Below are 11,903 nucleotides of genomic sequence, written 5' to 3'. Positions count from 1 at the left end.
TCATTACAAGAAAAACACTACTTTGGACACTCTAAATAACCTAAAATTGAGCAATGAGAATGTTCATTGAAGATGTTGTGCCACTATTTCCCAAACATGTTATCTAATTTTACAACTACTCATGAAAAAAATATAGTAAATTTTTCTTCCATTTTCTTGTGGAAAATGTCATTGTCAGAAATTCCATGAAATCCGCACGCTGGAACAGATTGAAGTAGCTGAATTCAAGTGAGGAACCTGCATTAACAAGTTGCAATTGCCACCTAACCTGATCCTCGGCCACACTACAACTGCACCTCGGCCACACCTCGGCCACAGCAGCATGTTTATCATCGCGAATTTAAGCAGGAGGCGCTGATGAGAACTGTGACAGTCCCTGTAAGTTAGCTTTTATAGTTAAATGAGCAAATGAGAATGTACAAGGGTTTCTTCACACTTCACACGAGTCACAGTATTGTACACTTTGGCACTGCTAGCTTCATGAGAATCACAATGTTATAAAATTTGATGCACTTGGCAAAGACTAGAGTTGATTAAGTAGGCATTGTGTACATTAGAATGGTCACTTTGACAGCTTGTAAGAAATGTTCCAGAGATTGATCAAAAGAGTCAAGGAGACATAGCATAGAAAGACCAGCTCTGGAGTAATGCCAATCTGCAGGATGCGGGCTTATATAATTAGGTCTAACCGTTCCAGTAATTAGGATATGCTCCTTGAATTAAGCTCGACAGCAGGAGTTATGCACAAACATAGCCTGAAACAACAGTGACAATATACTGGATTCTTAAGATTCACACAGAAATTATGAGCACCTGGATAGCACATCCATAAGCTTCTATTCCAGAATTATACATGGGACAGCGTCTATCATGCTCCAAGCCTTTACAAAGGTTGCGACCAAAATGCCTTCACTTTTAACGAAGGATATTATTCGAAGGCAGCGTCTTTGTACAGTTTCTGTTAATACTGAACTTGTTTAGTTCTGGTGGGAGTCCAAAAAACGATACTCCTCGCTTATATAAACTACGAGTCTGGATTAAAGTCTGCTTATTTACAATCACAACTAGCTCATTCACTAAGTTCATCGCAGTGCAAAATTCAGCAGAAAAACATCGAATACTCTGGGTTCAACTCCAGTTCCAGAAGAGCCTGGATTGGCTTTGGAGCGCTTGAGCCCTTTCCTCCACTCTTCACAGAAGAGTTTGTGTCAGATCCTTTCCAAGTGTCGACCAGCTTCCTGTACCTCTGTGCCACAACCTGGGCATAAGCTGCTGGCGCCGCTGTAATCACAACATACAAGAGGTAACTTCGTATGAGAGAATTGAATAAGAACATGTGCTGTGTTTAGTTGTACTTGCTTAATGGAGAATTTAAACCAGAGGGCCAAGTATGTGAAAAGAGTTTTCTAGAGGGAACTTGCCCATGGAAATTGATGTTGAGCAGCGGCCAAACCTGGACGATTCACCTCACTTTTTAATACAGGAATTTAAATCAAGGATACTTCTATCCATGGGAGTATATCAAATTTGATTGTATTGGAGTAAATACCATCAAAGTTCAGTTAGAATTGGTACTTACGTGTAGCACAGATTGTTCGTTAAGCTCTGGATATCATCAGGCCCAAGCTTGTTCTCATTCACAAGTACGTGGTAGTGTGTAGGACGAGATGTACCCTGCATTCCAGCCAATCCCAAATTCTTAAGTACATATTCAAATAAGATAATTGAAACAGGAGCATCGGGCAATGGAAGCAGCACACAAGAAACGCATGTCCTTTGATAATAAAATGTGGCCTAAGGGTATGAATGAGTACAATGAGGCCAGCTTGGCTGACCAGGAAAAAGTCGTAGTTGTGGGGATGGCAGATGTCCTTGTCCACAACAGTGCCTGCACACCAATATAGCCTTCTACTTTTGAAAATTCACTTAATTTTTTCGGATAAATTGCTTAACCATCTCATTCGCTGTTTCTAATGTGGGACTCAACCGTGCAACACTTAGAATAAGATATTGAAGTTTGGTGTATCCAGAATGAAAGAGATATATGTTACGGCATTACCTGGCATAACATTTCCATTTCGCAAGGTATCACGACCCTGAGGAAAGAAACGTGTGTTGTGTCGCTTCTGAGCAACGATGAAAGTGATCCCTGGGTTGTAATCGGGTTCGATGTCTCTGCACGCCTGCGAGGACAACAAATAAGTCATACACAGCTGCCTACATATATTCTGAGAACAGAAAAATATGTTAAAGTTGTTAAACATGTTAACTGTAAAGGGGAAGAAGAGCAAGGGCTGAATTAACGTACTCTTTTAAACGCAATAACCTCTTTCTCCAGAACTTCCGCAAACTGGCATTCACTAACGCGATTCCTGAATGGACAAAGAGACAAGCCAGAGCCTTAAATTCAAGCATACTAATGTAGGACCATTCAAGGTGTGCAGTGTGTTATCGTTTTGGAACATCAAATGGTTATCGGAAAGAAGCAGAGATATTAAAACTTAAGGACCAAATTGCATAGCCTGAAGATACAAGTTTAAAGACAAGCATGTAAAATCACACTAGATCTGTAGTGCCAGAAGTGCTTACCTGTAGACAATTATTTGATTGGGCTTGCACATGGGACCCCGGCATGTTCTGTGGTACTCGAGGAGCAAATCCCTGCAGTGGTTGGAAGCTCAATGATTTGAGTCAATCAGAAATTCATCTAACAATCTCGAAAGCGAAGGAAAGACCTCAACAATAATGGCAAAGTGGGAATTTACACTTACTTGACCATCCCGCCCTTTCCCTCAATATGGAGACCCTCAATCATCTCCATCGTTGCCGGCTGTGTTTGTGCTCGTGTGGCATAATGAAAGATATCGGGCCAGTTCTTCGTGGCAACCACAGCTGCAATAGACGGGGTGTCTTCTCCTTTTGAGCCATGAGAGATAGAAAAGCGGTCACAGTTGGGGCTAACGGAGAGTTGAATCCTCCCATCTGATGCAAAAATCCAACCAAACAAACATAAGAACATGTGCTTCTAATAAATTGTAAACATTTACTTCTTTGCTTATTGGTACGTAGCAAATGCAGTTTTGGTTTGCTCTAGTTTGCAGCTTTGAGGTGGGTTACGGCATCCTGACTGACTCTAGAGATTGGTACCTCTTCAAACGGGATAATGCCGGCTGCCTCAAAATATCAGTTGGTTTTAAGGCGATGGGTGGGCACCCACCCGTGCTTGATGCGTTGTTATATTTGGTTGACATTGCTTCTAACGATAACACCAAGTTTGGTAAGGGACTCAGGAATGGCGAAACTCCCAAATTACATGGAGCTGCCCCTTTCGAGTCTTTCAGTGAAAGCTCTGATGACGTTAAGAGCGATCCAGACTTTAGAGGCCGTGAGAACAACATCAGTGTCCCTGAAAGACCAAAGTAAGTTGTCCAGCCAGCTATCCAAATTGTCCAATGAAGTAGAACAAATGGTGAAATGACTGCAACTGCATTTGCAGGTCAACAAGAAATCGCCCAGATGGGAACCAGCTGGCTTTGAAAGATGTCTCTGCCGAGGACCTGAACCTGAAAATGACGGGCGGTATCATAAGTTGTGAGGGGTGGAGTCGGTGCGTTGCTAGTGGCCGTTTGTATGGGCAGGCTGTTGCAGTGAAGTTTGCCTACTTAAACACACAACGTGCGGAGGTGAGCCGGAGTTGCATTACGTGGGAGTATTGGGTTGAAAGGTCAAAGTTGCTATATTGTGGTCTACTACAGGGCTGAGCTGGAGAGGTCTTGTTTGCAACATCTTTAGTAGCAGGTAGTCTTAGCTGGATGCAACGTGAGGCATGTCGGTGCGGAAGTGCGCGTGCAGTTTTCGACACCTTACCTTTTTGTGATCTTATTCTGTCCAGCACATTTTTTGGCCGTGCTTGTGCAGGCTCTCCTGAAGGAGGTAGTTGCCTATCAGAAGATGGAGAAGCTTTGGGGGGTTTTCGTCCCTCGATTAACAGGATATGGAACTACATGTACGGGTCGGGCTGTATTTGTCGTCATCGAATCGATTGATGGCGTTGAACTTGGAGAAAGTAGGATTGCTTGCGAAACTATCCAATGTGAAGCATGCTACTCTCCGTATTCTGATCTTGAGGGTTCCTTGTAGCCTGAGCATTGTGGTTCTATGAAATGCTGCTTGAAGGACCAGTTTACGTGAGGAACTGCAATCTTCTTGTAGAGTAGTAATATATTTACGTTTGTGTGGTGATTATTTTTCAGTAGCAGTGACCCAGGAGGTGAAGACTCCTGCACTTGAAGCGCTCGATGCAGTCCATGAATGCGGGTTACTTCATGGAGATATTGAGGCACGTAATATCATGGTAGTGTGGAGAAAACAGCCTCCCGTCCGCTTCCTGGATTTTGGCTTCTCGTGTGTTACCAGGAGCAAGAAGTTACGGAAGGCAGAGCGCGTGCGCTTAGAATACCTCTTGGCATACATGTGAGCTAGCGGAAAAGGAACAAGTGCTGCATGATATCCTTGTATTTAGCCCTGTTAAGTGTAGAGTAAGCACCTGTTCAAGCAAGCTTTCATCAACCACCTCAGGAAAAGGCTCGGACGTGGCTGAAATACGGGGGGGTTTTGTTCCACTTTTCGTGCGGTGTTCGAGTGAAAGCATTGAGCTTCGTCTTGTGAGCACCTTATTTCCATCGAGTCGGATGGCGACCGCTATTGATTCTGTAATGATATGCTCCCTTTCATATCGTTTTGTGAGTATGGGAGCAGATTCTATCAGATTCCAAAACAATATCAATATTCAACATCAATGAAAAGAGAGGAAACTTTAGGCAAAAATTCATATTTCATGAATCCATGCTTTTGTGGAGTTCATGTGCCCAAGGAGATTTGTGTTACCTGTAAAGTATGCTTCAAGGAGGATTGTTAAAAGGAAGATGTTCTCTGATTTTGGAAATTGCTACTGCAGTTTGGTACTTTCCCTTTATTAACCTCCAAAAGACAATTCCCAAAACGGGTTTTTTTTGAGAATTCAGACAGGTTCCTATGATGTCAATTTTAAGCATATTTTATTGAAACTTTTTTTGAAGGTGTAGGAATGTTAGAGCTTCATGGAGATCTAATTTTTTTTTTATCATTTGGACATCACAAAAAAAAGTTATGATGCCCTAAGCAAAAATTCCTATTCGTTGGGCACCTTGGGTAGCAAATCTAAATTGCTTCATTATCTTTGAATTTTTTTGTATAAGAAGCTAATATCATACTATTTGATAATCTTGAAAAAACCACTTTTTGAAATAAACCTTCTTTTAAAAAAGAATTAAAGTTTTCACACCTTACCGGGTAGGGTGCAAAAAAACTTTTTCTTTGCCATATAAGAGATTTTGCTTTTTTGCTCTTTTAATTTTCTCTACTTTGAAAAAAGGTATGAAACTTTGGTTTCACTATTTGGACCTTGGATTTTCAAGATCCTGAATTTACAATAAAAAACAAAATGCTAATTACCAAGTTTTGAATCCCTTCTACTTGCAAGGCTATTTTGAGAATGCTACACACTTTTGTTACATTTGAAATTCGGTAATAATATAGCTTATATGGTCTACTTTTATTTGGTAATATCTCCTCATAAGAAAAGATGCAAGAGATAATTTTTAAAGAGGAGACAAAGTGTGCTGGTCTTGTTTTGTATGGTCCAAAAATGACTAAGTTTTTCACTTCAAATACTATAATCTTCTAATCCATACGGTGGAAAAATTAAAAAAAATTACTACTTGTTCTTGTAATACTCTAAATTAAGATCTTACAATTAAAAATAGAAAATGAACTTCTTTTTTTCTTCCCCTCTCTTTGCACTAGAATATGTAGTTTTGAAGTGTTTTTGGAGAAAATTTGAAAAGAACTTTAGGGATTAATATTTCGACTCCTTGCGACATAATAAAAACTTGTTGATTAAATATTGATCTCTACAAATTTGATGCAATGTATGGCAAAGCTTGTTTTTATTAATTGCAAAAAAAATACTTGCAAATACTACTTGTAGACTACCAAGATTTAGGTAGTATGTGATAGTATACGTAGATAGAACAACCTTTTGATTATTACAGGAAGCAAATTGATCAATTTTCTCATTTTTTTTCCAAAAGAAATTTCAAAACAAACATTCAAAAAGAAAAAAACCTTGATAATTAATATCAAAATCATATCAATTAATATACAACCATTTTTTTTTTTTAACAAACTCAACATCATCTTTAAAAATTTTAAAATAATGCAATATGGATTATTTTGAATTTTTTTTAAGAAATCACCCTTCATAATAAAAGTAGTATATTTAATAATTGATTTAATGGAAAGCATGTACTGGGGGTAGGCTATATGCTACAAATCCATAGCACATTACATATAGATATGATATTCTTGCAAATGTATGGTTGATGTGAATCTTTAAGAGATATTAATTATGATGATATCGTACTTGGTGTCCGGTGGTGATCCCATCGTACTTGAAGTCCAACTTGCAGTTGCTGTTGAGCGCAGTGGCATTGTAGAGGAAGTCCGTGTCGATGGTGGAGCCCATGGCGTTCGTGACGAAGCCCTTGACCTGGACGCTGTTCATGCAGCTTCGAAGCAAGGTTTGCAACTAAACAGAATAGTGGACTGACATGAATGAGGACCTCTGTTCAATTACATTGATCAAGGAAAAAAAACATTGGTTCATTGTAATTTCTTACATTAACGTGGTGATTTTATTGCGCATGATTGCTGAAGTTGGTCTTTAGACGAATGATCACGTGGTTTTACACTAGCTGCCAGATCCCTCTGCGCATGTGAGACTGAGTAATATGAGATCTGCTACTAACTTGAACATTTGATCATGTCTGATGTGGTGGGGTTGTTGGTTGAGTTCAAGGTTCGCTCGAGGTGTGTGTATAGATTGCATTCCAATTGCAGATTGCATCACCACTTTCGTTGTTGGAGTTATTTGGTCTGAGAATGAGATTGTGTACAATTTTGTTGAGTTTGCTTTCGTGTTCATAGGATGTTGTTATTTTTGGGCCGATGTCTACGTACGTAATCTTCATTTGAATGTAGAGCTCCAGTTTGACAACGCTAATTTTGTGAAATGAAGTTTACCACACAGCTGAAATACTTCTCCTGACCACATTTGTACAGTCCTTGAAGTGAAATAATCAGGAAAGAGTTTGAAGGATTGCTATTGAAGCCATGCATGGCAACCAGCAGTTGATGGCAGATTGTCGGAATTCGAGATAACATATGACCCTCAGATATTGATATGCTAGCAAAATTGAATCGGAAAACCAGTGCCGTGTTAATATCGATCGGTTTCCTACTAAGTATGTTAATATGAACCTTATATTCGATAAAATGGCAGAATCCAATTGCCAAAATTATGACTCTCAGGGAACTAAAAGCTTTGAAATCTAATACAGCTTTGGATTTCAGGTTTTCGGCGGGCGCCCAAAACTATGCCAAAATCACTGGATTCTGCCATTTTATCGAATACGAGGTTTATGGAAAATCCGCCGTCTCCGCTGAAAGCTTTTGCGCGGAATTTAAGGCAGTCTACCACACGCTTTTTCCAACATCGAGATTGGAAGAAACTCTAGTAACTGCATCAACAAAGTAACTGCAAGTACATGCAGCAAAGCAAAGCAACTACGAAGTTGGGGTATGGGACGGGTGACGTTGCATGAATCAGCAAGCAAGAACCATTCAAAAAATCATTGTACAAGTGTTACATGAGCTTCAATTTAGTAACAAATGCTAAGAAACTGTCCAACAGCCTCTTTTATTGATTCTAATCCTGCACTATGTGTAGGTAGAGGGCTCCCACTCTGAGTCCTCTGAGCAACCCTCTTCCAAAACAACTAACGGATTCCTGGTCCTCATCAGATTCGAACTCCTAGTCATCACGCTCTCGGTGTCTTTGCACAACATCCTGTATATGTTGAAGCGCACAATCACTCAGCTGATATATAGACGTGCCGCCCTTCTGCTTATGACGAGCCAATGTTGCTGTGGTGAACTTGCTAGCACGGACCAGATGCGAGAATACTTGAGCGGGCCCTGCATTGATAAATGAATATTTGTCTTAGTTCTGTCCAATGTTGCAAGTGCTTGGTGAGGTTTTTTTGGTTTTTTGTTTTTCCTTCTTTCCTGACTCAGTTCCGTGTGCATATTCAGAGTTCTTTCCTGGGATCTTTTGTTTATGGTGCTTCATGGCTCTGTAGCTGGCGGCTCTTCGTTTTTCACAATGCCTATTATTCTGTGTTTGTTGGTTTCTTGTTTATTAACCAATTGGCGTGTAACATGTAATGTGTAAGCTTTTATTATCTTTTGGCTTTATTTTGTGCTGTTATTTGCCTTTATCGCGTCAGTTCAAGGTTTCATTTTTCATTTCCTTGTGTTGAATCATCTGTTTACTTTGATGTTATTTGTGCTAACTTAGATCTTATTCACTTGTTTAGGATTTAGCATCAGTTTTGTATAGTGCTGCAAATTAACTTGTGTATTGGTGTTCAGGGGGACTTTTGTTGCAGCAGTTTTCGTTTTTGACACCATTCCTACTCTTACTTCTATACCAGTGTTCATTTCTGATTTTACAATGTCTTCTACGGTAAGGTTCTCCGATGTTTGTGCATGTTGTGATTCTTCCAGTGATTAGATCGATCTGCCTTGACCGATTTGAGGTAATTGTGATTTGCTTAATTTTGTTCCCTGCCACTGCTTTTTGATTTGTATAAGTTTGTTATTTAGCACACTGTCATTGAGAACCGCAAGTCTCATGGTTGTATTCTAATAATTTAAGATTCCAATCTAATCAAAATTCTGCGCTTAATTCATGCTTGAAATTGTTCTTCATTGAAACTTATGTTTCTGTTGTGTATATCGTAGGTTGAGATGATTAAGGTCATTTGGCAACCAAGAGCAAGGTATATGTGCATTTATGACTACTCCTCTTAATGTCTTTTGTACATTCGTTTCATGGTAATTAGTGAGATTATTTTCCTGTAGAGACATGGAATGAATATGTATTCACTAATCACACATTTATTGTTCACGTGTTCATACACTGTTCATAATTATAACCAATCTTTTTGCTGTGATTTGCAGGTTTGCTTCTGGATGAAGAACATCATAAATACATTTTGTAGTACCAGAAATTGCAAGAGCCTAAATATGTAGGAGAAATCTGGCTGCTCGTTAATTGATGAGGATTTGTCAGTGATCAATAGGTCACCGTCAACTCCCGATCTGTTTGATCTTGACATAAGTCGCGATCTCGAAGAGAACTAGTCGGTTTTCAAGGAGCTTTAGGCACTTGCTGCTACGAAGAACGAATACGCGAATGCTCCCTAGCAGTCATCATCGTCCAAGGATCTCGTGAGTTATCTCAAAATTTCTGGAAACTTCATGGGTCATGATTCACAAACATGCTGGACTGGTAGAGGCACACCTTTGTCTATGTAGGAAAGAAGGGATTCAACAGGAGTCCTCTATCTATAAAAACTCATGTTACATGTTATGCTTCTTACTAGTGAAGTAACAATAACCTCATATGCGATAAAATGGCAAAATCCAATTGCCAAAATCATGACTCTTAGGGAATTAAAAGCCTTAAAATCAAATACAGCTTTTAGTTTTCAGGTTTTCAACTGGTGCCCAAAACTGTGCCAAAATCACTGGATTCAGCCATTTTATCGAATACTAGGTTCAATCTTCTGCAGGCTTCAATCGCCTGGATATGTAATTGCATGTACGCGTTGATCGATCAGTGGAAATTATATCTCCAATATCGTCTTACAATCGATGCGACAAAACAAAGGTGCACGCATACATCCTTGAATCCAAACGCTTGATAATAAATTCCATTTCCATGTCTGAAAAATTAATATTCCCAACATCAATTTTGTCTAGGTCGGGAATACCAATGATCGTTAACATAGCATTAAAATCGCATTGACGTAGAGTCAATTCTTACTTCAAGTTGGAAATTGACAAAGCGAGGAACTGTGGTTGTTTAGTATTTAGTGTTGCATCTTGTGGTAATTCGCTGATGGCATGGAAGAATGTTCTATGTTACAATTCATTTTAGCAATTTAATTTATGTAAAACTTATTGATATCTTAAATTGAAGAAAGTAACCTTTGATAACGTGGGAACATGTAACTCAAGAGAATTTTTGATTTGAAGGTTATAACTATGCAATGGTTATATTTTCCATGCCATGATGACCATGTGCCTTTATATAGATGATGTATATTGAGCCCAGCTTGAGCAGGTGTTCCCATATTGGCACAATTATGATGTCCTTGTCATACGCTTAAATGGAAGGTTATTTTGGTGTGCACCAAATAACAATGGCTTTTGAGTACATTACAGTAGCTGAAGTATGTGAATTAGAGCCTTTTATAGGTCCATTCTCCACAAATTGCTTTTTTCCCTTCCCATAGGATTGGAAAGACTACTTGTTTTTTGGATTATCAAAGACTAGAATAGCAGTTTGATTTTTCATAGGATAGCCTTGAGCGTTTTTTTTTTTTTTTTTTTTTTTTTTGGTTTTAGCCACGATTTTGGTAGTTTTCTATAAGTTCTAACTAAGTTGTCTTTTACAGGGTTTTTTAGCAGTTTGATTTTTTCATAGGATAGCCTTGAGCGTTTTTTTTTTTTTTTTTTTTTTTTTTTTTTGGTTTGAGCCACGATTTTGGTAGTTTTCTATAAGTTCTAACTAAGTTGTCTTTTATAGGGTTTTTTAGCAGTTTGATTTTTTCATAGGATAGCCTTGAGCTTTTTTTTTTTTTTTTTTTTTTTTTTTTTTGGTTTGAGCCACGATTTTGGTAGTTTTCTATAAGTTCTAACTAAGTTGTCTTTTACAGGGTTTTTTATGGTGTTTATAAATATTAATCTTAAGATCAGTGATTTATGGTAGATGTCTTTCTGATGTAGATCCCTAGATATGAAGTTCTCTTAGTGGTTGTTTGACAGGCGGCAGAGAGTGATGATGACATGCCTTGGCTGGAGGAGAAATCTATGCCACCTATGACATACTAAGATGAAAACATGAGTAATAATGAGTAATAATGAGTTAGACGTTGAGCTAGACAATGAGGGTGTTATTGAATTTGATAATGAACCTTTGCAGAAGGCAAGCCAGCCTTGTTCTCACCCCTACTCAATTAACTATGTTAAAAAAAGTCAGCATCCCCTGTTGTGTGCCATTGTATGCCCATATATTTACTGCTAGGTTCAAGGCTATCCTTAAAATTTATGTTGGATCATGCACATTGTAGTTGAATCAGTTTTGAGTAGTGACATTGTGTTTGTATAAGAAGTGATTTTATTCAACATGTGAAATGCATGTATGTGAAAGCCCAGCTCAAGACTAGAGTTCAGGCAAAGCTAGAGCTCACTAATTGACATTAGTTCTCTGAGAATGCTCTTTGCTTAATAATGCATTGGGACATGGTGTCGTATTAAGTGCTCTATGGAAAGTTCCTTATTCTGCACCCATGCATTGAAAGGTTGCAATCCCTAAAATAGGTTGAAACTTGCATTGGAGGTGATATTTCTTACTGCTATCTTACAACTGGATGATCAAAGCTATTAGGTGACTAAAAAGAACATGATCAAGGCTCAGCTTTCAAAAGGCAAAGCAGTAGTGGCTAGGGCTGAAGGTAAGCATCTAGAGAATAAACCTCTGAATGATGTCTTTGTATGATGCTTATTATTTAGAAGTTTCTCATAAAATCACAACATAAAGCAAGAAACGGAGATGTCATTCTTGATGAGTTTAGCGCCAGCCTGTTCCTTCCATGCTATTATGTGCCTCCCTAGAATTACAGTGCCCTACAACATGCACTTGGAGACCAAGAAGCGGAGGCATTTTTAAACGT

General features: G+C 38.7%; 2 protein-coding genes and 1 long non-coding RNA gene across 9 annotated transcripts; 2 read left to right on the top strand and 1 right to left on the bottom strand.

Annotated features, from left to right (window-relative positions):
• Positions 1-892: 892 nt before the first annotated feature.
• Positions 893-3,019, bottom strand: LOC112295932 (protein argonaute 10). Of its 4 annotated transcripts, none has more exons than XM_073528901.2 (8): positions 2,772-3,019; positions 2,590-2,661; positions 2,309-2,372; positions 2,060-2,183; positions 1,815-1,888; positions 1,580-1,674; positions 1,422-1,453; positions 893-1,281 (listed from the first exon to the last, which is right to left on the bottom strand). In XM_073528901.2, the coding sequence occupies exons 1-8, from the start codon at positions 3,017-3,019 to the stop codon at positions 1,100-1,102; spliced, it is 891 nt and encodes a 296-aa protein (XP_073385002.2). In that variant the 3' UTR covers positions 893-1,099. The 4 variants fall into 4 exon arrangements, with proteins under 4 accessions (XP_073385002.2, XP_073385003.2, XP_024403749.3 ...); XM_073528902.2 differs by having other exon boundaries at positions 1,836-1,888; XM_024547981.3 differs by lacking the exon at positions 1,422-1,453.
• A 53-nt stretch (positions 3,020-3,072) lies between these two features.
• Positions 3,073-5,087, top strand: LOC112295933 (uncharacterized). Its single transcript, XM_024547985.3, has 4 exons — positions 3,073-3,419; positions 3,497-3,683; positions 3,919-4,066; positions 4,254-5,087. The coding sequence occupies exons 1-4, from the start codon at positions 3,073-3,075 to the stop codon at positions 4,475-4,477; spliced, it is 906 nt and encodes a 301-aa protein (XP_024403753.2). The 3' UTR covers positions 4,478-5,087.
• A 2,206-nt stretch (positions 5,088-7,293) lies between these two features.
• LOC149987321 (uncharacterized) lies at positions 7,294-11,428 on the top strand. Of its 4 annotated transcripts, none has more exons than XR_016498697.1 (5): positions 7,294-8,130; positions 8,533-8,626; positions 8,905-8,942; positions 9,124-9,835; positions 10,996-11,428. It is a non-coding gene; the product is annotated as an uncharacterized LOC149987321 (long non-coding RNA). The 4 variants fall into 4 exon arrangements; XR_016498695.1 differs by having other exon boundaries at positions 7,297-8,626; positions 9,124-9,393; positions 9,738-9,835; XR_016498696.1 differs by having other exon boundaries at positions 7,294-8,626; positions 9,246-9,835.
• Positions 11,429-11,903: the final 475 nt, after the last annotated feature.

The sequence above is a fragment of the Physcomitrium patens genome, chromosome 19, assembly GCF_059467195.1.
Source record: "Physcomitrium patens ecotype Gransden chromosome 19, ASM5946719v1, whole genome shotgun sequence".
Lineage (NCBI taxonomy): Eukaryota > Viridiplantae > Streptophyta > Bryopsida > Funariales > Funariaceae > Physcomitrium > Physcomitrium patens.
The sequence above is the reverse complement of the archived record's forward strand: the minus strand, read 5'-3'. Positions and strand labels throughout refer to the sequence as shown.